At 44.4% G+C, this 27,513-nt stretch overlaps 1 protein-coding gene across 1 annotated transcript; it reads right to left on the reverse strand.

Moving 5' to 3' along the window:
• Window positions 1–29: 29 nt before the first annotated feature.
• On the reverse strand, window positions 30–26,668 carry TRIM14 (tripartite motif containing 14). Its single transcript, XM_030566834.1, has 6 exons — window positions 26,288–26,668; window positions 17,475–17,570; window positions 14,318–14,551; window positions 12,015–12,177; window positions 8,967–9,059; window positions 30–2,752 (listed from the first exon to the last, which is right to left on the reverse strand). The coding sequence occupies exons 1-6, from the start codon at window positions 26,666–26,668 to the stop codon at window positions 2,217–2,219; spliced, it is 1,503 nt and encodes a 500-aa protein (XP_030422694.1). The 3' UTR covers window positions 30–2,216.
• Between the last annotated feature and the right edge of the window lie 845 nt (window positions 26,669–27,513).

The raw sequence follows: 27,513 nt of genomic DNA on the forward strand, positions 1-27,513 counted from the left end.
CCTCTGACAAACAGAGGCTAGGGACACCATTCCTTACCCATCCTGGCTAATAGCCATTCATGGACTTAACCGCCATGAATGTATCTAGTTCTCTTTTAAACCCTGGTATCGTCCTACATCCAGCATCTCTGCTCCACGGTGACAACTCCTTTGTGTCTCCCTGCCACCTTTCTGTCCTTTGGTCTGTCGCCACCCCATCATCTCCTTTACCGTGAGAATTGCAGCCTCCTGCTGCAGCAGCCCATGCGCCTCACCAACTTGTGCACTTACTAATTGCCGCTGCTTTGTTCCTGCATGAAGGAAGCAGGGATATAGGCTAGAAGAAATGGCAGCTATGGGCTGCAGGTCAAACACTCTTCAATTACTGTAATAACTGAAGCAATACCTTATTAGAATTCATTTTAATTAATTGATAGCAGAAATCATTTTTATCAGTGATGGTGATAGAACGTTCTGCCTTTATGACTTTAGGTATCTGAGACACCCTGACAACATAAGCAGAGCTGTGGGCTGCTTAATGTTTATTTTAAACGTACTACTGCAGTGCCAGGAGACTGTGTGGCTATTCATTTAAGATGGGAAGAGGTTGTTTCATTCAGCTTCTTGCTTAAATTGTATGAACTGTGATTGTGAGCTTCAGTTGATGCAGGATGCTTGCCTTAATAGAAGATGGCACTAAATGATTGTTGAAAGAAACATTTTTATTGAAAACAAAAATAAATCAAGTTTGTCAAATAAAAGCTGCTACTTTGCCATTTCATTTTAAAGAGGAGACCTAGCCTTTGCATTTTTCTTAATAGCCCATGCACAGATGAGAACATTAGTGTAGGTGTGCCTCTGGCATTGGAAACCAAGGTGTCTTCTAGGCCTGTGCTCTCACAAGGTTAGTGAATACAGTAGTTAAAGCAGTACAGGTGGGTCTACACTAGAAAAAGGACTTCTCTGGATACAGTCTGAGAAATCCTTCTGAATTTTAAGTATTACGGATTTGGGAAAAGAACAAACCACCACTCTTATGCATACGCAATTTTAAGAGCAACAGTCAACAACCTGCTTACATGTGAGTGTGGTAAAACACTGTCCTCGTTAAGCAGCACTAATTGAGTGCCTTTGGAAGTGAAAGCTAGAGAGAAATTAAAGGAATATCTATCTCCCAGCTCCCTAAGCTCTGCAATGGAAGTGACAATGTAGCTAGACTCTAATGTGGAGATGGTCCTTTTCCACATGCCTCCGACTTCCAAATGGGGAGTGATGGGGGCTGTACAGCATCATAGTGCTTCCTCCCACACTACCTTGCTAGTATATGGGTGAAAGGTGGCCACCTTCAGACCTGCTGCAGTCTGCATTTCTGGAGAAGGAGGCAGCTACAGGAAGTTTCACTGTAAAACAGTAGGACAGGCTTCCCCCAGTGGCCAGTGTGCTGTACTACTTAAATCAGTTCAAGTCAAGCTCTAGTTACTGGACCCCAAATAACACTAGCTAGTTAGCGTAGATATAGAAGTCCTCACTCCAGGAAAATCTGAAATGAGTTTTAGGCAACAATGAAAACAACCCTTTGATTGTTCTTGGAAGTGGATGAAGCTTTTTACCCTGAGCGATTGCAGTTACTGGATCTGTTCTCCAAATTCAAACTGAAATAACAAAATTAAACTAAAAGTTGTACCCTACATAAGCCAAGCTCAGAGTAATACCTATGCAAGATGGTAATCTCTCCAGCCAGCTGGAGGTAAGGTAGTAGTTTAATAAAATGGACTGCTAGCTCCTGTTCCAAATGTCTATTGCATAAACTATGATGGCTATCATGTAATTAAAATGGAACTGTGTTCTATTTTGTAAGTCACAATCCACTACAAAAATAGTGTAAAATTGCTTTAGTCTTTTAGACACCCTGAGGAGGATTCTTACAATTCCATAACCTGAAGTGCCATTCATAAATGGCAGAAGAGCACTTTGAAAATACAATTGTGTAAAAATCACTTATCTATAATAGTATCTTCTGGAGTATTTGATTTGACGAAGACCTGAGTATTTATCTATACTGGGTACTAAGAATCACGTTAGTGGTCAGAAATGTACCTGTAGCTAAACCCTTTAAAGCCTTACAGCATGGTTGCAGTAATCGGCAAGAACTAATTTATAACTCCTTTTAAAGTGGTTTTACATACAAATAATTGAAAAGCAGCAGGCTCCAGTTCATGTCTTCGTCTCATCACTTCCTAAGTCAGTTTGCAGATTGTTATTGCACCTTCCCATAGCCTAAGTGCTGGGTAAAGAGGCTCTGTGAACTTGCAGCGGAATGTATGCAGGTGGACCATACCATCCGTTACATTATAGAACGAGAGGATGCCAGCCTCGTAATCCAGGAAAACACCAATTCGTTCTGGATCGTCATCTATCAGGATCAGGGTCCTCTCTCCCTTGTGAAATGCCCAATATTCAAGGTCAAACCTTTTTATACACCAGGATGCTCTGTTCCACCCTAGTCGACAAGTTTCGGAGTCTCCATGTCTCTTGATGGAAGGGTATGCTGCTCCAATCCACCATCCTTGTCCAGCGTGAAGCACGTCCACCTCCCAGTAATGGCTCCCAGAGAAGAAAGCATCTTTGCTCAAGACTTGCCATAATTTATCAAATCTCTGGGGGCTAGAAGGGTAAAATTTCCTCCTCCAGCTGCAGCTTACTGTAAGACGATCCTCAGACAAACTCAACCTAGGATGAAGGCTATCGTATTCCAGGGTTGGAGATCTCGCATCTAGAACCAAAACCATAAGTACGTTACATGTAATTACTTGAAACTTGCATGAGTGACTAATAGAGATCTCTTGAGACAAGTCAGGCCTGATTCCTATGAATGATGGCAAGTCTATCAGATGGCTGAAAGTGACTGGGGTAAGAGGACTGTAACTTTGTTGGGAAAATGCAACTAAAAAACGGGGTTGGGGGGGAGAGGAAAACTGCATTTTTGATTACTTGTAGTTTAAGAAACTTGTCAAGGGAGAGGCCCTAAAAACAAACTATAAATCAGTGTCCTGTTTCTTTACATACTGGTTTAAAACATTTGTAGTAAAATGTAACCAAGGAAAACTGCTTTGCATAAGACTGGAGAACACAATATCAGGGAGAACCAAATCCTAACCAAATTCAGTACATTTAAATAACAAAATAATACTAACTATTGCTGTAGATTTTAAGGACAAGTTTATTTTTCTTAGAACTGATTTTTCTACTTCACTCAAATAGCTGCAGATGCCTCATGGAAAACTAAGTAAACATTCTAATTAGTAATGGTTTTGCTGCTGCATGCCATATTTGCTGAATTATTTTTCCTCCCTGCCTCCCTCTCTGAAGATTATCAGGATATTTTGCTTGTAAATAGGATAAATGGTGTTTAAACATCCACCTGTCCTCCATTGTCACACATGACAATACTGTGATGACATATTTGGGCACTGATGTTAATAACTAGTGATAACAGAGTCATTACACAGTACTTTTCATGAGCAAAGGCCAGAATAAGGGTGTGAATTTACACCAGCTGAAGATCTGGCCTTAGATTTCAAAGCTGTCTACAAAAGTGGGCAAGTATAATTTTTCTAGTTGTACAGAAGGGGAAACTAATACAATATGGCTAAGTGAGGAATAAACAGCAAGAGCTTGTGTTTTATGCAAACAGCCTTAGTAATAAAGAATAATGACAGGAAAACAGATTTTTTATTTTTTTTTGTACACACACAATAGTTATACATACACATTGTGGACCTGATTCTTCCAATGACTTTATGTAGTTATTTACACCAGTGTAAGCTGAGTCCAAAGTGGGTGTGATATTCTACCATTCTGATTTAGTGGTATTTTACTTCAAATTTGCAGTCAGTACAGGTGCAAATGGCTAGAGCCAATTAGTCACTTCCTTGTACAAAGTATGTGTTTACATATATGTATATCAGTGTGTTTTCCAAAGTGAAAGTCTTTTACACTGTCTGTGAAAAAGTTAGGCCTTGTCTAGACAAGGAAAGGTGGTCGAGTTTAGGTTGAGCTTAGCCAGCTCATGTTAGCTGCTTTGACGTTTTTCCTAGCCTAGTTAAAGCCTCATCGGCCCTTAGTTTAAAAAGCAAAATGACAACTTATTAAAGGTGTTCGCCCAAAGCAGCACTCCACACGCTTTCTTAGCAAATTACTTTGTCCACAAAGCCTTGAGTGATAGTTAGAGACACAAGTGCTTAGAATTTTTAACAAACTGGATTCTTTGTGATTTGATCTTTATATAGTCACCCATTTGTGTGTGTTTGAACTGTTTCCTGTTTAGGCAGTGAATTCCTTGGGCTGAGGGTTGTGTCTTCCATTATGCTCTATACAGGGCTGAACACAATCAGTTGTACAAGCCTTGGAGGTTAGGGCTCACCTGGGATGTGGGTGACCCAGGTTCAAGTACCTGCTCCTAATCAAACAGAGGAGAGACCAATGTATAGAAAGAGAGAGCCTGAGACATTAGGTCTGGTATAAGGAGCCTGGTATGAGGCCTGAACTAAAGTCAGGCCCTGTGACAAAGCAGATGCCTGCTTGCAGGTTCAATATCTGATACATGAACTTGGCAAGAACAGGGCTGGCATTGCAAAAACACAAGCACTCCTAGGCACTAAGTGTTCACTTAAACCCATTCCAGAAGGATAGTACTAGAACACCCCGATCCAAGGCTATGGTGTAAACGCACTCCCCAAAGGGGACACACTGGATGGGGTGGCAGGGTGAAGGATAGAGATGTTTTGATTGAACCCACATGTACAAGGTAAAGGGTGTAACTACGTCAGAGGGGCTGTGATAAATTAAGGCAGGGGGGAGCTCTCTTTTATGGACCCCCAGCCAGGCTGTTAGCTATAAAATCCCTGTTGGTCGCTGTTCTCTACTTCCTTTACCTGTAAAAGGTTAAAACCCGTAAGTAAAAGGAAGGGAGTGGGCATCTGACCAAAAGAGCCAATGGGAAGGCTAGAATTTTTTCAAATTGGGAAAAAACTTCCCCTTTGTCTGTCTGGTTGTCCTCCCAGAGAGCAGGGACTGGGCTGGAGCTATGCTGTAAATGCTTGGGCTAGGTATGAAAATCATCAGATCATACCTAGAAACTCCTCATTTGAAACTACAGATATGTAAGTAGATCAGGAAATGTCTAGGAAGACGCAATTAGGTTTCTCTCTTTATGTCTTGTGGACTCCTTTGTGCTAACTCCTGGTGCTTTTGTTTTGCTTGTAACCTTTAAGCTGGACCTCAAGAAGCTATCTTGATGCTTAATCATTGTAATTGATCTTTTTTTAAACCTAGCAAAAACCAAAGTTCCAGATGTATTTTCTTTCTTGTTATTTTTAATAAAATTTACTTCTTTTAAGAACAGGATTGGATTTGTGTGTCCTTAAGAGGTTTTTGCCTATGTTGTTTAATTGGCTGGTGCAACAGCTAATTTCCTTTGTTTTCTTTCTCAGCAATTCCTCCCTGGGGGGCAGGGGTACCCCCACAGGAAGGAATTCCCAAGTGTGCCTTCCTGGGCTGTCAAAGGGGTTCTGCATTTAGGTGGTGGCAGCATCTACCCATCCAAGGTCAGAGAGAAGCTGTAACCTTGGGAGTTTAATACAAGCCTGGAGTGGCCAGTATTAATGTTTAGAATCCTTGCGGGCCCCCACTTTCTGCGCTCGGAGTGCCAGCGTGAGGAACCAGGCTTGACAGGGGCAATATCTAACTTGTTTGTATCAGTGTATAAAAGAGGGGTCACAGAGGGAGCATCTTTGTCCAGCCGAGGGGGAGTGGAGAGTCCTGCCGCTCACTGAGCCAAGTCCATTGTCGCAGGCATACATGTCTTAATATCCCCATAATCTACCGGGTGCTACTACCGTGCTTCGTTGACGATAAACCTGGCTGGGCGCCTTTGCTACTGAATGGAGTCAGTGATTTTCTTGGGCAGTTCGATCGAGGTCTGCTGCATCCGTGATCTGTGCAGTGCTGGTGCACCACACAGAGAGCACACACACAGAGCTAACAACTGACAGCAACCTGAACCCAGGTCTCCCAAAACACAGGTGCCCTAACAACCTGGCTATTCTGGCATCTACTCCCCTACCCCGCTATACCATCCTGAACCTGAGAGACATTCGCACAAAAAGTTTTGGTTTCAAAGAATCAGCATTTTCCCACAAAAACCTTTCACAAAAAAATTCCCAACCAGCTCCAATCTTGAACACACTCTACAATAAAAAGGAAAAGGGGTTTGCACTGGGCTAACTATCAGCATAAGTGCAGAGGAAGCCACTGCTGAATACTGTGCCTGGAGGGCTCTGTACCCCTGTTCTTCCTTCAGACACTGGTTAGAGAGAGAGAGAACACTATCGGCCTGCAGTGGATGTTAATTGTTGCGGAATGTTTCTCTAAACAGAAAAAGAAGCTGACCCATAGCCAATATTGTTGTGCTACTGATATTTACATGGCAGTGATTTGTAAACCTGTTAAAACTTCCTAAATAAATAAATAGTTATAAAAAATACATCTACTGCAATTCCTCTTGGCAGTCTCTACTGCCATCCAATGATGAAACACTGATGACAAAAAGAGACTGAACTGGCTTTATTAAGTTGCACAGACCTACCAACCAAGGCCCAAATGTGGGATACATTTTGTGACAGACACACCAGATGACGGAGACAAAAAAATTACTCCTGCAGGAAACATAACAAGCCGGGGGAATCCTTCACTTGGTGTAAATAACTCTCTCTAGAATCTCTGGCTCAATGAGTCTACGTTGCTGAGGTCAGTAATCTTTAGCAATAAAAGACGAAGGGATGCCAAATTTGTATAGAATGGAGGTAACTCTGGGACTAAAAGGGATGATGGCCTTCAAAATGAGAAGCAGTTGAGAAGTCTGGATCCAGTTACTCTTTTTCTAGGTACAGCTTGTAAAGTTGTAGAAAATAATTGACGGGATATACTGTCAGGTCAAATATAGCTCGGTGGTTTGAGCATTGGCCTGCTAAACCCAGGGTTGTGAGTTCAGTCCTTGAGGGAGCCACTTCGGGATTGGGGCAAAAATCAGTACTTGGTCCTGCTAGTGAAGGCAGGGGGCTGGACTTGATGACCTTTCCAAGGTCCCTTCCAGCTCTAGGAGATAGGTATATCTCCTATTATTATTAAATAGGGCTCAAAATTTGAGATTAAAAAGAATGTAAACTCTCAGTTAAATATTTCCATGGGATCAGAGTGAGAGAGAGTGTGTGTGTGTACACACAAACATTCCACTGCAAGTTAAGCTAAAAATTCTAGCAAAGTGCTGAAACTGATTTGAACAAACAAAATGAGCTTGGCTGTTTTCATTCTCCAAAGGGAGAAATGCTGTTGGTTTATTGGTACGTTACTGGTGAAAGGTAAAGTGTATTATTAATAAAACTGGAAGAATTTTAATAATCCACAGTGTTATTTGTAACTAGGACTTTACAAATCCACCAGCCTGTGGAGCACTGAACACTCCCGCAAGCAACCCAGCATTGTCAGCTTTGTGTAGCCAAGAAATTGTATTTCTAGCCCTTATGATTGCAAAGGTAACTTCCCAAATGCAAAGCGAATGTAAACCGATGCAGTGCTGTCTTCCTGACTCTGCAAACATCTCTCTTGAAATAGAGAGATGCCAAATGCCAATCACCCAAATCATGGGTTCAAGTCACAGCTTAACAACACCTAGCTCTGCTTATCCTTAATTTCAAATGCTCATAGCGACACCTCCCAGTAGATTCAGTGCCTAAGCAGGATCAGTGTCTAGATGAAAAGCAGATAGCAGTATCTGACCCCAGGCAAGACAGACGTGGTGCAAGTGGAAAGAGAACTACCCAAGAGCATATCATTCTCAATAGAGAGGCTTTGCCACTGCTGCTGGATTCCCAAACAGTAACAGCTGCTGGAAACCCATTCTTCCATTTCTGTCTCGCCAGAGGCCATGTACGTTAGCCAGAGAGATCCACAGTGTCATGATCTACAGGCTAATTTAGTGCAGTGCAACAGAGTTGGGATGAAGGCATCAGTCCCAAGACTGCTCCACTGATTCAGAATATGGCAGCCCATCCAGTAGGTAAGCAACACAAGACAGCATGAGCACATCCCATTCCCGATATGGCACTGACCCTCCAGTGTGGATTCAAGGTTCTGTTTCTGAGATTCATGGTCTAAAATAGGTTGGGCCCAGGCTACTCTGACCTTCTGCCACCAAGGACAATGGAATTTTTAACAACCAGGGTGACACTTAGAAGAGCAGGAGACAGCTGTTTCTCAGTGACTCGCTCATGGCCTTGAAATTGGAGTAGCCACAAAACCGGATAAATGCATGTTCCGGATAAAATGCAAAGCTCAGAACATTCCCACAACACACACTACTGATGATAATAAATTAAAGAAAACAATTTACTTCCCAGGCTTCCCAGTTCCTCCGTATTCTGGGAGAGAGAGAGAACCACCAAAAAATCAACACCAAATAGGCCACATGGTGGACCCATGTCATTCTGAAAGGTCTTGTTCACGTGGGGAGTTATTCCTGATAAACTCCATGTGGGGCTGCTCTGCTGAATTTAATTAATTCACACCCTACCTTATTCCAGATTAACTTTCATATGTAGACAAGCCCTAAGAAAGGCAACTATCATGAGGGTGCACAGAATACGAAATATCTAAAGAAGCTACATTAGATACACTAGCCAGTTCATATGCTTGCTGGTGTAAATATAAATGCTGGGTCAAGATTTTCAAAAGTGACAGCAATTTTTGTTTCCTGATATGAGACACCATAGAGGAGTCTGATTTTCAAAAAGTACTGAGCATCCCCCTTTGAAGGTGTCTCAAGATAGGTCCCCAAAAACTGAGGCATCCAAACTCAAGGTACTTCTGAAAATCTTGACCTTCGTTATTAGTTCTGGGAACACAGGAAAGTTTGGTTTAATGTTACTTACGTTTTAAAAATAACGATCGATCAACTGTAGATCGTGTTTTCAGCAATGCACCAGGCTCCTTCCTTGAAGTGGCATTAAGGCTGCTGAAAATGTCTAGGGCATAAATGAAAAGAAGCTGTTTAGAAAATGTCTTCCCAAGAAGAACGTATCTGCTGCTTATAAGGGGAGTTTGCAGGGGAAAGTGGTTTAAATTCTAACAGCAATCTGGGCAAAGCAAATTTTCACATTCCCTTTTTCCAAACTGATTGCTTGACAATTACTATAAATTCTCTTTACTAGTGGAAGGAGAGTTTATTTTGTACAAAATTCTACTTCCCACCCTAAATCCATTTGCTCGCATGGATATGCATAACACACAACAGAGCCACTCATTAGAGAGTCCGGGATGCAACACACTCCACTAATCATGCTACAGGACTCAATCTCTTGTTTTTAAGCATCAAGGGGAAAAAAACCACACCAGAGAGTGTATTCTCCCTATACAGATGATTGTGAAATGGAATGTAGCCAGAGAGTTGATGATTCGTGCAAAGGTGATGTGATCCCTTCATTACATCACCAATAACCTTCCAGGCTTCCCCACTGCTCTTGAAGCCATCCTGTTGTATCATGCCATACTTGACTCAATGTTGTCTAGTGCATCTTTCACAAAGGGGTCAACTCAGGGATAACTGGGTGGCCTGTGATATACCAGAGGTCGGACTAGATATCTACTGGTCCCTTCTGGCCTCATAACCAATGAATCTATGAACAGTTGGGGTTTCCATATGGCTGGGGTGAGGAGGTTGTTTTTCTTCATGGTCCTATATTCCACCAGGGGTACCCTTATCCTTAAAAATGCATATCAGCCACATGTAACAAAAGAAGCTAGCTCAAAAAGTGTTACAGTTCAGAACGCATTCAATACTCTGGGGAGAATATCGGTTATTATAGCACTGCTATTTAACAGTATTACAGAGTATAACCTTGTCTTACACACTGAGCTAGCCACAGTGTGATTAGGAGTGAGATAGTGCAGCTATGGGAGCCTGGGACTCCTAGATTCAAATCAGGCAGCCCTTCTGAGGAGACTTTAAACTAGGTAGGTTATTACTTAGATGTGAAGCTCTTTGGGGCAGAGACTGTCTTTTTGATCTGTGTGGTTCACCGGCTTTACAACAATACACGTAATAAATAACGCCATGAATCATAACAACAACAAAAGGGGGAGACTGGGAGCTCTTTCAGTTAACTCAGTAACAGGGCACTTCTAACAAACAGAGTATGGCAGAAGACAGAGTTGATCGAAAACGAAAGTAGAAGACGACGCTCAGTGTATTGGCATAGCCATCCATTTGGAACATGGAAAACAGGCATGAGAAATGTTACTAAGCTATGGCCATTGGAGCTGCGTAGGATGAGTCTCTCAGCAGGCATGTTAATACCGACAGGTAGATATTATGTAGAAAAAAACCAAGGGAGGAAGAGGCGTGTATTTATCACTAAAAAAGCTAAAGTACTTAGAAGTCCAGAAAGCGCTAAACTGCCGTCACAGAGAGAGTCGTGATAAAAACAAAGGAGAGATGAGCATGAGGAACTGCTCTAGACTAGTAAGGCTATAGGAGAGACATTTCTCAAGGTACTCTAACACACTGTATATGCATTTAAGGCATTCCTAAATAATACAGGAGACAACATGCAGATGAAATTTAGTGTTTATGTTATGGCTGGCACACATGATGGCTGTAGCACTAAAGAGCCAGTAGGTTACAGTGAGGTGCAAAGGAATTCTGGGAATAATCTGAACTAATGGAACATCTTACTAGGTTCTACATTACTATTCACAACTCAGGAGAAACATGTTGGGGATTGGTCCTGCATTGGAGTTGGTCCTGCTCTGAGCAGAGGGCTGGACTAGATGACTTCCTGGGGTCCCTTCCAACCCTGATATTCTATGAGCCACCGAAGGGACTGATTCAGGAGGAAAGATTAGAAAAGCTACATATGGCTAGCTTGGAGGAGGAGATGTCTGCACTACAATCAGAAGTGTGACTGCAGCATGAGTAAACACTCTGGAGCTGGCTTGGATCTAACTAGCTCACACAACAATCGCAGTGAAGCTGCAGCAGCATGGCTGTACAAGCCCACCTGGGACCCTGGGTAGTCAGGTAGCTAGCCCATGCTGCCATGTCTTCAGGGCTACTGTTATTTGAACTGGCTAGAGCTAGCTTGGGTATGTCTGCACATGCTGCAGTCACACCTCTGACTGCAGGGTAGATAGACCCTATGAGGCAATTATAGGGAGGACACAAGACTACAATAGGTGAAGGATACCAGCCCCAAAGACAGACAAGAAATAGTTAGGACCCTACAAGAGCAATGGGACAAAATGTAACAGGAAAATTAGGCTATCAAGGGAAACTCCCTGATGTCCCCAAGGTGACAGTGTAAGTTCCATTGCTACTGAAGGACCAGTGGTTTTCCCAGGCCTTTCTCAGTTCTGTGAGCTGGCTCTCTCGTCCTGAAGGGCTGTCACTCAGCACCCTTTGCTCTCCCTGAAGGCACTGGGACTGGAGAGTTCCCAGCACCTTGTGTCTTAAGTCCCTATTTTCAGTAGTTTGTAGCTAGACAGAGGCCAAAGCTAGAACCATTTATCCTGGTGGCTTTTGGGAAATGGAACCTGCATCTAACCCACCTTGGTTTACATTTGGTCAAAAAGAGCAACTGAAAAGTCAAGACCAAAGAGGTTTTGCAGAACTGCCAGCAACAGGCAGACACATGTTGCATGTGTCATGTAAAATGAGCAACAGTACTGCACGTTCAATTGTACTGACTACATGGCAGTGGTAAAAGGCAAAGTGGGTAACGCTAACCTAAGCTAAACTCCTTACTTGCCAAATGAGAAGCGGGTAAAAGTTTACCTCCATTTACCCTTGGCTACACTACTGCTATATGGTGCCTGTCTGCCTGCGAGCACTATTGAGTGCCAGTAGTGAACAAAGAATCGTAAGCAGATAGCATGAGGCTGCAAAATCGAAAGGGTTAAAAACAAGGCACGGTCAATGGTACCTTCTTTCAGACGAGCTTCTAAAGGTTTCTGCAGAATGGACTGCATAGCTCTTGCTAAGCCCCTGTAATGGTTCATAACATGCTCAAATGACATAGGCACCGGATGCCACTGTTCCGCCGGAGCCCTCTGCTGCTGTATTTCTTTTTCTGATGCAGTGTAGTCCTAAGGACACAAAATCAAATCCTAGAGTTAGGCAATACCTTTTGGCCATTTCTTCCCTCTCCAAACCCCCACCCAGGCTCAAAAGCTGAGGTGGAGTCACAAATCTGCAGTCTCTTTCTCCAGCAAGCAGGGATATATCAAAAACAATCAGCAAAACCTACTGTCCATAATAACCATACCCTTCAATTCTCCCCACGTTTGGGCTGCTTAATGCAGTAGCAAAAGCCCACGTGTTGGTGCAGCCAGCCTGCATCCCAGCGTAAGGGGTTCCTCTAGTGGTGCAGAGCTGGGTACTACTGCAATCTTGGGGGAAATGTTGAATTACGAAGGGAATCTGGCCTGCCTATAGCCTTGTTAGGGTTCAGTGCAGAACATACAAGGGCAGGTTCTGAATTTCCTACCCCTGCAGCGTGCATAGGCCACACTGCCAAGAGCTCAGCTCCTATTCAGGTGCCTAAAATGAAGTGGCCAGAGTTTCAATGGCGCTCCACGCCCAGCAGCTCCTACTGGTCTCATTTGGGGTGGGGTGGAGGTGGACTCTCTGCTATTCTCAATGGAGGTTGTTGGGTACCGAGCAAGTCTGAAAATCTGACGCACAGCTCTTACTGCAGAGTGGTACAGTCCAGGAATCCCTCATAAAATATAGGTTGTGAGGCTTTGGGAGGAGCAAACACAGGCCTTCCCAAGCAACTGACATCACAGATCAAGCGTCCTCCTGCATTTGTGCCATAATTTTTCAGGTCTTTAGCCATTGTATGAAAAGGATCACTGAGAGATAAGGGTAGCATCTACCAGTAGGCGATAGTGTAGGCCCCGCCTTCCAGAAAATGATGCTTGTCATCTGTGAGACTCTAGGAACTTCTGTGGCGTAAGTGAAGAGAACAACTGACAACACTCAGCTCTCACAGGTTTCTTCCCAGGTATCTCTTTCCTCAGATGTTCAGCTGGGCGTGCTCTGCACTGGGAGGGGGCTGGAGGTGCTGACCTTGTAAGACGTACAGGGATATAGGAAAAGTGGGTATAATTTTGCCCCTCTCTTTCACTTAATGGTAAAGATCCATGTGAGCTAAACCAGCGTTTCTCAAATGTCACCCCAGGGGCTTTTCTTCCAGCCACAGCCTCCTGGGTAGTGACTGCAGGGGGTGAGCGGGGGATGAAAGCAGTGGGGCTCTGGCTTCCAGCTTCCAGCTTCAGCCCTTCGGTGGCAGGTGACAGCCCTCCAATCATAGGGCTTCGGGCTCCAGCCATAGGCTCAATCCCCCAACCCTCCATTCTGCCCATCACCCCAGGCCACCACTGCCTCCTCCAGCCCTGGGCTTTGGGCTCTGACCCCAGGCTCAACCCCCCCGCCCCGCCCTGCCCCGCCCATTACTGCTGGCCCCTGCTGTGTCCTCCAGCCCCAGGCTTTGTGCATTGGTCCTGGGCTCACCACCCTCCCCATTGCCACTGGCCCCCCCACTGCCTCCCATTAGCTCTCACCCAGCCACCCAGTGCTACTGGCCCCCACTGCCTCCCCATCCAGGGCTTAATTTGTCCCCCAGCTTGCCAGGGATGAGTAAGTCTGCCGTGACAGGTGATATTTACAGGTTCATTAATATCGCTTTTCACTGCCTTCCGGCTAGCTAGAAGTCTAAAATTAAAAAGTGCAAAAGAAACAACTACCACCACAAAAGACAAGAACATGCAAAGCACCTTATCTGTGTTTCTATTCAGTTTATGTCCAGTAAAGAACAGAGACAACTGTACATTGTTTTTATTATCAAGTTTGCAAAAAAAAATACCTATGTAAATAAATTACAATGATTTGGACACGTATGTGCGCAAATGTATTTATTTCTCCTAAAGTTAATTAAGTATTTTAGGAAAACACAGCAGGAGTTGGTGACTCAACTCTGAGGCCACCAAAAAATTTGTTGTGAGACCCCCTGCATTCTAAACCCAGTGTAAAGGTGGAATCGTGACTGTGTGGTTTACTAACTGGAAGGACAGGAGCTAGACTATTCACCAAGAGAGAGGCAGTAATAAGGGGGAAAGAGAGGATAAGGCACTTTGTACATATATAGGTATAGAAGCCAATTCAATAAGCCTCCAAAGTGGTTCACCATTAAATATCAGAGGCAGGAAGAGAGTACAATGCTACCTGTAATAACTGAATGGGATCACTTCGCTGCTGGATCTGCCTGATCCGGTCTGAGAAGCTCTCTATGATTTGAATTTGTTCTTGACATGTCTCCGTCTGCTGCTCATACATCATGAGGGCCTGGTGAGTCTTTTCATCTATGAATTTTTTTGTCAACCTCTCCTCTTCATCAAGTAGTAACCGGAGTTCGGTGAGCTTCCCTGCCAGAGATGCTTTACTAGCCGAGGCGTGTGCCTACAGATAAAAACAGAATGGCAGACACATTCGGAGTATAAGTGCTCTGATGTGTCTCTGTCAGACTTTAAAAGTTACAGTCCCACAAAGTTTTACTGATCTGTAGCTTTCCTTTACAAAAATGGAATAGCCACAGTCCAGACAACCACACTTGTTTGGGGTGTTCCTGCTACTGTCCTGGGTGAAAAGGCTCAGGGACAGATTCTGATACCCTTACTCTCATTGACAGCATCTTAACTTCAGTGGGACTACTCACACAGTACTACTCACTGTGAGAAAGGGCATCAGAATCTAGCCCTTAGCTGGCAGTGTCTGGAGTGACACCAGGCAGACTCCAGAAGTCTGGCAGACATGGGATCTGGATTTCTGCGTATGCTTGAAAGGGAATATTTTATGTCCCATTATCAAACAAGTTAGGTAAGTAGAATTGTTGGAACGAGGGCATCTTAATGTGAGGGACAGCCAGTGTCAAACCAACATGGAAAGGTCTCCGGATCGCACTGATAGCATCTCCATAATGTACCCAGCAAAAGGCTTTCAAAGCATAAGCTCCTGAGACCATCTCTACAGGGATGAGTACACTGACAGTTCTCCACACAGAATTAGTAATAGTTTCCTGTTTTTATTGGACTCAGATCCTCACGATGTAAATCAGTGTAGTTCCATTAACTTCAACAAAGCTATATCAATTTACACCAGCTGAGGAGGTTTGTCATTTGCTATGTGTAATTATTTCAGTACAGCGCTCCCAGATATGTATGTTCTGCTACCACTAACAAGTGGCTGATTGCAGAATTGAAACTAGGGGCAGGATTTCTGTTTCAGGCGAGCCCCCGTATCTGTAAACGCCAGGTGCAGGTGCCTACAGGAAATGCACTGTTCTGCTGCAGAGCTGAAGCTGTGATGTCACTCTGAGGTGGGCAGTGGTTGGCTAATTCTCCCTAACAACAGACAATATGGGTCTATGGCTTAGTCTGCACTACGCCCAGTTTGCCAGCACAGCTATGTTCACTAGAAGTGTGAAAAAAAAATTACACACACTCCAAGCCTACGTAGCTACGCCAGCAAACACTCTGGGGTATGCACCTATCCCGACGGAAGAGTACTTTTCTCAGCTGAGCTAACGTTGTTCTGGGAGGTGGCGTAGCTATACCATCAAAACTCCTTCTGTTGGCTATGCTGCATCTACACTAGGGGGCTTTGGCAGCATTACTATACTGGCCACGACTCTGTAGTGTAGACAAGCCCTCTGTATCAGTTTGACTGTGATTGCTATTTGACACTGGGCTTGTCTGCATGGGAAACTTTTACCGGTTAAACCAGTACAGTTAAACAGGTATAATTCCCCATGTGGACACTCTTATTCTGCAAGACTGGCTTTTTTCAGTTTAGCTTAAACTCCTCTGTGAAACTCTGTGCCCCAAAGCAACACCCTTGCACCCCCATATTTACCACGGTGATAGGATTATGATATATGATTTGTACAAAGTCTGCCTTGGGAGGTATCATTCTATAAGTCTTGATCTGTTGAACATTAATATCCTGTTGGATTGTATGTGCTGTCATCGTATCTGCAGTTATAAATATTGACTATGTACCACTATTTCAAATGTGTTTGCTCTGGGGGTGACACCCCCCTGGTAGTTTACATCCAGTCTAGCCAGCACATTGTGAGTGGACTATCCAAGGGGATGGCCCATGAAGGAACCCACCCATTTGGTCTTCCTGTGAACACTTCAGTCACTATATGGATAATAGCTGCTATGATTCATCAAAGCATGCAAGGGCATGTCACTAGATCATGTGATCCTGGACTCCATCTTGCGTCTGCATTTTTCCACAAACTGGGCTGGGGACTTTGTTTGGGACAATGACGTTCCCTCCACATGGCAGAAGCTATAAAAGAGGGGAAGGGACATCCTCACTTGGCCTCTCTCCCTCCACAATTCAACACCTGGAAACATGACTAGAGGACAAAGACTTTGACTGGGGAGGGGGTCCCAGGCAGGAAAGGTGGATTCCAGCCTATGTATGAAAGATCTGCAAACTGTTTGTACTATCAGAGTGAGAGGACAACACTTGATTCAAATCCTGGCTAATTTATAGAACTCAGATTGCCATTTTATTTCATAGGTAATCTACTTTGATCTGTACACTTATTACTTATAATCACTTAAAACCTCTTTCCATAGTTAATACATTTGTTTTACATTTTACCTAAAAACAGTGTGGTCTGACTGAACAGTATGAAAAATCTTAGCTCATTTAACAAAAAGCTTGTGCCATGTTCCTTCCATATTGAAGGAGGGGCGGACGGGTTAATAAACTTACCCTGGTCAGGCTTTTGACCAGGGCAAGAAGTACAGTTCTAGGGTCCTAGGCTGGGGGGAACTGGCTGAAGCCTCTCTATTGTTGGTTCACAAATGACTGGCAAAAGCATTTATGTGACTCGGGCCTGCCCCTACACATGAATGTTTGTATGAGTGCAAGACCTGGAAAGGTCTGCAGCTTGTCACAGCGTGGGTAGGAACCCAGGCTGGTGAAACAAAGGGCTCAGCAGTACCCCAGTTCAGGCTGCACCCCAGGAACACCCATCACACGCTCCCAAAGTGACAAACTACACTGCTAATAGGCCCTCTTCTATGGATGTCCACACAGGTGGTTATACTGACATAGCTACAGCAGTTTATAGTCACACCTTACCTTATACCCATATAATCTTCCCACACAGACAAGCCCTTTGCCAGTTAACAAAATAACTGGGAACAGAAAAGTTAATCATATCATTTACAACAGAAACTTCACAGCAAGTTTACTTTCGCTCTAGAAAACCATGCTTGTGATTGAGTAGCTGTCTAAGCTGCAGCATGGGTGGCATCTGAAAGCTGCTACTCCCTGATAAATAAGCAAGTTTCCCCTTTACCTTAAGGTCATTAACAGCTTGTTCTATATGTCTTATATTGCCAACTTCCTGTTTCTTTTTCAATTCTAGTTCCTTCAAGTACGTTGTCATGAATTCCTGTTCATGTAAAACGAAATACATACTTGGTCATAAACAATGGTTACAAACGTAATTATACTTTTTTCTTTCTACAGCAGAATAGTCAGAAACTGCCCAGATCACGTGTTTATACGAGGTAAATATCAATACTTGTTAACTAGATCACGTATTTGAACATTTAAGCAGCCCATCTGTGCTAGCTCTTGCACAGTTCAGACACGTACAAGCTGATATCACTTCTGCAAGACATAGGGTACGTCCAGACTACCTGCCGGATTGGCGGGTAGCAATTGATCTATCAGGGATCGATATATCGTGTCTCGTACGATATATCGATCCCCGAACGCACGCCCGTCGACTCCGGATCTCCACCAGGTGAGCGGCGGAAGCAGAGTTGATGGGGGAGCCGCAGCTGTCAATCCCACGCCATGAGGATGGGAGGTAAATCAAAATAAGATACGTCGACTTCAGCTACACTATTCCCGTAGCTGAAATTGTGTATCTTACATCAACCCCCCATCCAGTGTAGACCAGCCCATAGGGAAACTCACTGGGAGAGCCGGATTTTTCACCCTGAAATCTCTGTTGTTGCTCAGACAGAAATAATACCACCTGCATACGTGTTTAGCAGTTAAAGGATCCCAGCTGAGCATTTTCATTTGGAAAATCACCCAGGATCTATTACCTTGCCTCGATTCAAAATCCAGTGAATGTGTGTGACACTTTTCAGTTGCAATAGATATTTTCTGCTTTAGTACGTACCATAGAGGCTGTACTATTACCAAATTTTATGTAAAGATTAAGCAAATTTATTCTGGCAGATTTTCCTTTACATATCAGCCCTGTTCCTCAATAGGGTTGTTTATGACAAGCAGCTATGATGGTCACCACTATTTAGAAAGGATGCAGACAAACTGGAAAGGATCCAGAGGTGAGCAACAAAGATGATCAAAGGGATGGAATGCAAGCTATATGAGCAAAGGCTGAAGGAACTGGATATGTTTAGTTTGGAAGAGAGTCGATTAAGGGGGGACATAACAGCAGTCTTCAAATGCTTGAAAGGCTGCCATAAAAAAGATGGAGGAAAACTGTTCTCTCGTGCCACAGAGGAAGAGGCAATGGGTTCAAAGTACAGCACAGCAGATTTAGATTAAATCTCTGGAAAAACTTCCTAATGGTACGAACAGCAGGACAATGGAACAAAGTGTCTAGGGAAGTCGGGGAAGCTCCTTCATGGAAGGTTTTTTAAAAGAGGGTGGAGCCATCTGTCTCGAGTGATTTAGACACATCAAATCCTGCATCTTGGCAGGAGGTTAACTAGATGGCTCTTGCGGTCCCTTCTAACCCTATGATTCTATGACTGCAAGACATAGCAATGGTGGGGTAACTTTAAAAAGGGTACACACTGATTTTTTTCCTAACATGGTTCAATATTTTAAAGTGTGTCTTTGTTTGCTGGCTGAACTACTAATTCAGGTCAGATTTTGATATCCTTACACTGGTTAGTACTTTACTCTGTGAGTAGCCCTGCTGATTTCAGTGAGGCTATCTGCAGTTAAATACTGCTCCCCATGAGTAAGGGTCTGAGATCCGGACCTCAGAGATTAAGGTGGAGATTTCCTAAGGCAGCCGGCTCCCATTGGAAGTCGATGGCCATCAGCACCCACACTGTTAAAGCTATTTAGGTGTTGCTGAGCTCAGCGTTGAACAGTTATCTGATTTAGGAACCTAGATCTCATTTTCAAAAGGGAGTTAGGCACTTAGAAGTCTAAATTCCATCAATGACGGGATTTAGATTCCTAAATCAGTTAGGTGTTGCGATGCTGAGCACAGCAACACCTAAATATCTTTTATAATCTGGGCCTGGGTGCCTATCTGCCCTTTTGTGGCTTGGAAAATCAGCTTGTTTCCAGCATTCCTATAGACCCCATTCCACACGGATTCCTACTGTAGTCGTGAGTAACTGTTTGTATGATGAAGCCCTTAATTAGTTTTTTACATATTAACAGCTTAAATTGTGATTTTAAACATAAAAGCCACACCATGTTCCAAGTAACCCTTTCACATTGTTAGTTTCACTCTAATAATACAGCACGATAAGGGATTCAGAAACCTTTAACAATCACAGTTAATAGCAGTAAACCTCTTGCCATTGAAAACTCCCAAAAGTGTGCCCTTGAGCACTCGGAACTTCAATGGACTCTGAAACGGACATGTTGCAGTTTTGGAGATACAGCAGCGTTTTAACTTGCGATGTGAAAACACATACAGAAAGAAATGAGCTAGAGAGTGAAAAGAGGAACAGAATTAACCTAATATACATATAAAGTGAAGGCTCATGGTCGGTGACAGTAACACAAATATGAATTTTTTGACACACTTTGAATGCGAATTTCCTTTCTTTTTAGAGAATCAGAGTTAGGAACAGTTTTTCAATCCCTTGAATATTTTTCAGAGTTTGAAATTTTTTTCATCTCAAATAAGAATGAAAAGTCAAAATCTCAAAAATATTTGAGAGCACACAAAAAATTCCAGTTCAAGTAAATCAGAATGTTTCATTTAGAAAATTTCAAAACCTTTTGTTCTGATTTTGACATTTTCTTTTTTAATCTATTTAGCTTAATTATTTAAACAAAAAGTTGTTTCAAATCAGAAAAACGCAATTTTTCATTCAGAAAATGTCAAAATGCTTCAAAACTTTTTGTTTTTCAAGTCAGGAGATTCATCAAACCCAAACCTGCTTTATGACCAGTTTTGGTTCCAACAAATTAGTATTTTTTGATGGGGGTAAAAAAAAAGTGATTAATTGAAAAAATTGCCAACCAGCTCCAGTACAGAAGGGACCAGAACAGACTGTGCAGGTCAGTTGTGAGAGATTTGAAGTCTCAACACTGCCTCAGTTTGCACAGAAGGGTGATAATGCAGATTTTTAAAGCTCTCAAAAGTATGTATTAGCTGATGGCTGGAGAGACACTGCTGAGTTCTAGTGAGTTTAACTGGGTCAGACTGTGACAAGCTGCCCCATGCTGATCTCCTCCAGTTTAACCTATTGCAGTGTTGTGCCTGTTGACTACCCAGGAAATTGATAATGTTTGTGCACACTTCTCTTCTCTGCCATGGTACACAACGAAGCTTGAGTCGAGATTGGCTGCTGTGCATGATCTTGTATGAATTGCAAATATCAAGTAAAAATTGTGTTCCTCTCTAGAATGCATGTCTATAACCGATGCTCTGTTTAAAACAAACCACATCCAATTACAGTTTTATTAGAGTGAAAGAAAACAACTACTTGGCTGAGTCTGGTACAGGATGTCCTGCACTTCGTTGCTTCTGCAGGCCAAGCTCATTGCACACACAGTGATCCATTCATAGACTCCAAGGCCAGAAGGGACCACTGGGATCATCTAGTCTGACCTCCTGTGTAACACAGGCCAGAGAACTGCCCCCAAATAATTCCTAGAGCAGCTCTTTTAGAAACACATCCAGTCTTGATTTTAAAATGGCCAGTCACGGTGAATCTACCACGACCCTTGGGAAATTGTTCCAATGGTTAATTATTCTCACTGTTAAAAAAATCACACCTGATTTCCAGTCTGAATTTGTCTTAGCTTCAGCTTCCAGCCATAAGACTGTTATAATTTTCTCTGCTAGATTGAAGACCCCAGTTTCAAATATTTGTGATATAAATGCTCCCCCACAGAGCTCCCTCTGAAATGGGTGCTTTTTAATGGCGGTGCTCAGTGCTTGGACGAAAGAAAAGAGGCACCATCAGATCTGCATGTTCTATACACCTGCTGATTTCCTTGCATCCCTCCATCCCCACAAAACTAGGTTCCTAGGTGCTCTTCTTCCATACCCCTCAAATTATACATGTGTAAAATTTGTCAATAGTTACATTATTTCCTTCCTTTCTGTCTGGAAATCAGTCATTCAGGGTGTTGACATTTGAAACTGCATTGGAGGAAGGGCAAAGCTGAGACAGGGGCATGCCGTATTGTTATGCTGAAAGGTCTTAATCCTTTAGTTCTTTGATCTATAGACAATTAGAGACCTGGTTAAAGATGAGAGATACGCATTCCAGAGGCTCTGAGGGTTTCTTATTTCCTTGTTCTCATTTTCCCATTTTTATCAAAATCAATAGGCTTCTGCCCACTGAGGCCTAAAATTTTCCCTGAAATTTTGGAAGAGATCAGATGCAGTGTTCAAAAATTATTGTGTTATATGCACAGAGAAATGCTATCAAGTTGAGTGTAGGACTTGCTTTGTTTGGCCACCATGGACACCACTGTCTTCTCTGACTAAGATTTTCAAAGCTGGTTGCCTGAAGTTAAACTCCTGGGTCCATATTTAGGCATCTATGCGGCCTGGCTTGACACTACTGAAAGTCAAACTACTTACTTAGATAGCTAGGTATAGATTTAGGAGCCTAAACTTTAGGTATTCTTGGCCTCTGAGAGCAGAGGAAAAGAAATCCCATTAGACCTCTGATTGGGGCACAGAAGGAGTAATCTGCCTTCAGAGCAGTGTGGATAAAAATCAATGTGTTTTTTTTTTAAATGTAAAAAATTTGATTTTTTTTTTGATAAAATGCTTTTTTGAGGAAAAAACCTATCTAAAGAGTTTTAATTAAGATACATTATAGCTCAAAGATATCTCATCATGGAATTGAGATTATAAATTCTAATTCTATAATATGTAATGTTTAAGAAAAATTTTGTAAACGAGTTCCAATAGTTCATGGATTAGGGACCCAATCTTATGGGGTTCCACAGGCTTCTGTATAGATTTAGGTTAATCTTTCTATCTACCCAAAGGGACTCAGTGCTCAGTCTAGAAGATACCATTAGACGCTGAGTTTTGCAAAGCTCAAACTGTGGATTTGTGTCACCAGAGATAACGTGCTTGTTAACAGCAAAAATGTTTTTAAATAAATAAATAGTAGAGGTAAGATATAACAGACCCCAACCTTATTGTCCCATTGTCCCTCTGCAAATCTGTGTACACACAGAGTCAATCCCTTAACTCTCTCTAAAAGTGCAAAGTTTCAAAAAGTTGAATGAATAGAAGATTGCTGGGGCGGACTAAATCTGGAGAAGGAGGAGAAGTCTGGAGATACATATGAGGCGGGAGGGACAGGCAGTAGAAACAGAAGTGAAACTGTTTGAGCAGCATATTTCACAATGCACTTTCATGTAGAAAGCTATGATTAAACTGAGTCTGCCTGACCAGTAATTCAGACTAGTCATCTTAACTTCTCTACCCAGAAAGATAATCAAGCAAACAATTAAGCAATCAATTTGCAAACATCTAGAAGAGAATAAGGTGATAAGTGACAGTCAGCATGGATTTGTGAAAAAAAAAATCATATCAAACCAACCTGATAGCTTTCTTTGACAAGGTAACAAGCCTTGTGAATGGGGGGAAGTGGTAGACGTGGTATATTTGACTTTAGTAAGGCTTTTGATACTGTTTCAAATGACATTTTCATAAACAAACTAGAGAAACACAACCTAAATGGAGTTGCTATAAGGTGGGTGCATAACTGGTTGGAAAACCATTCCCAGAGAGTCGTTATCAGTGGTTCACTGTCATGCTAGAACGGCATAACAAGCGGGATCCCGCCGGGATCAGTTTTGGGTCCGGTTCTGTTCAATATGTTCATCAAAGATTTAGATAATGGCATAGAGCAGGGGTCGGCAATCTTCCAGCAGTGCTGTGCCGAGTATTCATTTATTCACTCTAATTTAAGGTTCTGTGTGCTGGTAATACATTTTAACGTTTTTAGAAGGTCTCTTTCTATAAGTCTATAATATATAACAAAACTATTATTGTATGTAAAGTAAATAAGGCTTTTAAAATGTTTAAGAAGCTTCATTTGAAATTAAATTAAAATGCAGAGCCCCCCCGGACCGGTGGCCAGGACCCAGGCACTGTGAGTGCCACTGAAAATGAGCTCGCGTGCCGACTTCGGCACTCATGCCATAGGTTGCCTACCCCTGGCATACAGAGGACACTTATAAAGTTTGTGGATGATACCAAGCTGGGAGGGGTTGCAAGTGCTTTGTAGGATAGGATTATAATTCAAAATGATCTGGACAAACTGGAGAAATGGTCTGAAGTAAACAGGATGAAATTCAATAAGGACAAATGCAAAGTATTCCATTTAGGAAGGAACAATCAGTTGCACAGATACAAAAGGGGAAATGACTGCCTAGGAAGGAGTACTGCAGAAAGGGATCTGGACGTCATAGTGGACCACAAGCTAAATATGAGTCAACAATGTAGCACTGTTGCAAAAAAAGCAAACATCATTCTGGGATATATTAGCAGGAGTGTTGTAAGCAAGACACGAGAAGTAATTCTTTCCCTCTACTCCGCACTGATTAGACCTCAACTGGGAGTACTGTGTCCAGTTCTGGGTGCCACATTTCAGGAAGGATGTGGACAAATTGGAGAGAATCCAGAGAAGAGCGACAAAAGTGATTAAAGGTCTAGAAAACATGACCTAGGAGGGAAGATTGAAAAAACTGGGATTGTATAGTCTGGAAAAGGGAAGACTGAGGGGGGACATGGTAACAGTTCTCAAGTACGTAAAAGGCTGTTACAAGGAGGAGGGAGAAAAATTGTTTTTCTTAACCTCTGAGGACAGGACATGAAGCGATGGGCTTATATTGCAGCAAGAGAAGTTTAGGCTGGACCTTGGGAAAAATTTCCTATCAGAGTGGTTAAGCACTGGAATAAATTGCTTAGGGTGGTTGTGGAATCTCCATCATTGGTGATTTTTAAGAACAGGTTAGACAAACACCTGTCAGGGATAGTCTAGATAATACCTTGAGTGCAGAGGACTGGACCAGATGGCCTCTTGAAGTCCCTTCCCATTTTATGATTCCATGATCCAGTGGAATTTCCGAGAGGAGGACCTGCAGAATTTCCTGCCACGTATGTCACCCCCCCTGCTTCAAATGCAAGCGCATGCACACACATACAGACTGCAGCACTGATCATAAGTGAGTACTTAGAACTGCCTGGAGAACATTTCTGCAACGCTTCAATTTGAGTCCCAGCATACATCTGCTTGCGAGGTCTTCACTTTTTACAGAGGATGAACAAGATAACCACACTGCTTCAGGAGTATTGCTAAAACACTGTCTCCAATACAAATGGGAGGAGCCCACCTCACAGAGCAACCCAAAATTTTGACCAGCAATGTCTTCAGTCTGCATATTCGACGACACTGTCAGAAAAGACAGCTTGGATGGAAATCAGGGGTTACAATGCCAGAGCCCAGGCTGGTGTGCCAATATCCCAGCTCACCAACTACACTTAGGGCTTGTCTACAGTCAGCGTGTGCAAACGCTCTTTGTTGTAACTTTTGCAGACAAAATACTTCCACCTCCACCGGCAGCAGTTTGTTGGCAGGAGCACATTGCCACTTGACATGGCAAAACTTTTGTCTTTTCGGGGGGCAGGAGGGGTCTATTTAAGCACCCGTGAAAGACAAAAGTTTTGTTGACAACTTGGCAGTGTAGGGAAAGCCTAAGAATTGATGCCATGTCCTGGAGAGTGCCTCTTTCTCTTCTACTGAATCCACAGTCAAAAAAGAAATCTCCATCAACAAGAAACCAGCAGATGTCAGCAGAGGCTAGATATTTAGGGCCAGAAGCTCTAAAGAGCTCAGCATTCACAATCAGGAGCCAGAGGTTCAAAAGAGCTCAAGCTCCCATTTCAGAATCAAGGTAAGCAGCCCAAAGGTTTGATTCTCCACTGCCAAGTTCATTGCAAGAGTCATTTACACTGGTGCAAAGTATACATCAAACTCTAGCATCTCAGAATAGCTAGCAGCATTTGACCCTACTTTGCACTCACTTTGCTTAGGTGTAAATGACTACACAAGGCACAAAGCAGTGGCGAAACAGAATCGTAGGATTTTAACTTGCGAGTGCTGGGTTTATATTTTGAAACTCTTTGAATATAACTATTCTTTCCTCCCCCATTTTCACTTGCTCATATCTTTCCGAAACATGCTGCTTTGAATCTGAAACTTTCCAACCCAAGAGTAACTTTTCTGGAACCTGTAAGGAAAACTGTTTCAGTTACTGGGCGACGGAGGGCTTTTTCTGCTTAAAGGGTATCTGAGGCATGAAGGAGACACACTTAACATGCTCTTTACTGTCACAGAATCAGAACTATTAAACAACCTCCTTAAGAAAGGGATTGATCCTGCTTCCCAACTGCAGCCCGTAGGCAGATCACCAAATGGAATCTTCTCCGGTCCATGGTCATTACAGGGCAGGCTTCCAGGGTCGGGGGCTCCTGGGGGTGATGACCCTCAGTTTGCTCTCCCACCAGTGAGCCCCACAGCCTCACAACAGCCAAAACAACCTGGCTCCCTGTCATAGACTATCAGAGTTGGAGGGGACCTCAGGAGGCACCTAGTCCAACCAGCTGCACAAAGCAGGATCAGTCCCCAACTAAATCATCCCAGCCAGGGCTTTGTCAAGCCTGACCTTCAAAACCTCTAAGGAAGGAGATTCCACCACCTCCCCAGGGAACCCATTCCAGGGCTTCACCCACAGTAACTCACTCGGAGCGGGGCAATGAAGCGGGATGGGCCCGTCTACACAGCTGGGTACCAGGCAGGGACCGTGCAGGTGAACCAGAGTCAGGCACCACGCGGGGTCCACACAGGATCGAGCTCCAGGCAGGAGCCCTGTCCACACGCCCCCGCCCGTTACCTTGGTGCCCTGCGCGGCCTGCCCCACCAGGCTGACGCGGTGGCCGCGGTGGGCGCCCAGCACCGGGCACAGGGCGCACACGCAGAGCGCGCAGTCGGCGCAGAACAGCTCCAGGGGCCGCTCCCGGTGCTCGGGGCACCAGCGGCCCCGCTCCCGCAGCGCCCGCAGCTCGGCCGCCGCCTCCCCGGCCGGGCCCAGGCGGTGCCCGCGGAAGGCGGGAGCCCCGCCGGGCTCCCCGAGGTGCGGCCGCACGTGGGCCCCGCAGTAGGAGGCCAGGCAGGTGAGGCAGCTCCACTCGGCCGCGCCGGCCGGGCACAGCTCGCAGCGGGGGCCCGGCTCCCCGCGGGCTGCGGCGCCGCGCTCGGGCTCGGGCTGCGCCATGGCCGGGCCGCGCCGCCTTCCCGCCGAGCCCGGGCACCGAAACTCGCCGGCCGCAGGCAGGAGGCGGGCCCGGCAGCCCCGCCTCAGCCCGCGGAGCCGCCCCAGGGCAGCGGGAGAGCGGCTAGCGGGGAGCCAGCCCCGCCCAGCCAGCCCCGGCTCCGCCTCAGGCCGCGAAGGCCCTGCCTGGACCAGCCCTTGGAGGAAACGCGAGCTGGCGGTGGGGGGCCCTTACGAGGGGCTGAAGGCCATGGCACCCAGGGCCCTGCACCCCGCCTCATCAGATCCACCCAGCGCCCTGCACCGCGCCTCATCAGATCCACCCAGGGCCCTGCACCGCGCCTCATCAGATCCACCCAGGGCCCTGCACCGCGCCTCATCAGATCCACCCAGCGCCCTGCTCCCCGCCTCATCAGATCCACCCAGCGCCCTGCAGCCCGCCTCATCAGATCCACCCAGGGCCCTGCAGCCCGCCTCATCAGATCCACCCAGGGCCCTGCACCCCGCCTCATCAGATCCACCCAGCGCCTGCCACAAATCCGCATCCCCAACAACCTGGGGCCCCATTCGGCCTGCTCTGAACAAACCGCTGTGCTGGCATTGCCATGAGAGCTGGTGATGTGCACCTACCCGGCTACGCCAGCAAAGGCCCCGCCAGAAGTACGGTTGTAGAGGCACCAGAATCATTTCAGGGGAATAGCTCGTTCCGCGGGGGGCAGAACTGGTATAAATTATACCATCCCATCAGTTGCAGGTATAAATTGTCTCCTCATGATGGGGATTTGCCAGATAGCCACACTGGCACACCCCTTTCTAGAGCAGAGACTCTTCACAAAAAGATTAACCCC

The sequence above is a fragment of the Gopherus evgoodei genome, chromosome 6 (assembly GCF_007399415.2).
Source record: "Gopherus evgoodei ecotype Sinaloan lineage chromosome 6, rGopEvg1_v1.p, whole genome shotgun sequence".
Lineage (NCBI taxonomy): Eukaryota > Metazoa > Chordata > Testudines > Testudinidae > Gopherus > Gopherus evgoodei.

Coding starts and splice junctions, on each gene's coding strand:
- TRIM14 (XM_030566834.1), bottom strand. CDS start 26,668: ATGGCGCAGCCCGAGCCCGAGCGCGGCGCCGCAGCCCGCGGGGAGCCG. Junction 12,178..14,317: donor ATCCCATTCAGTTATTACAG/GTAGCATTGTAC, acceptor TTGTGTCCTTAG/GACTACACTGCATCAGAAAA. Junction 2,753..8,966: donor TCGATCGTTATTTTTAAAAC/GTAAGTAACATT, acceptor TTTTGGTTCTAG/ATGCGAGATCTCCAACCCTG.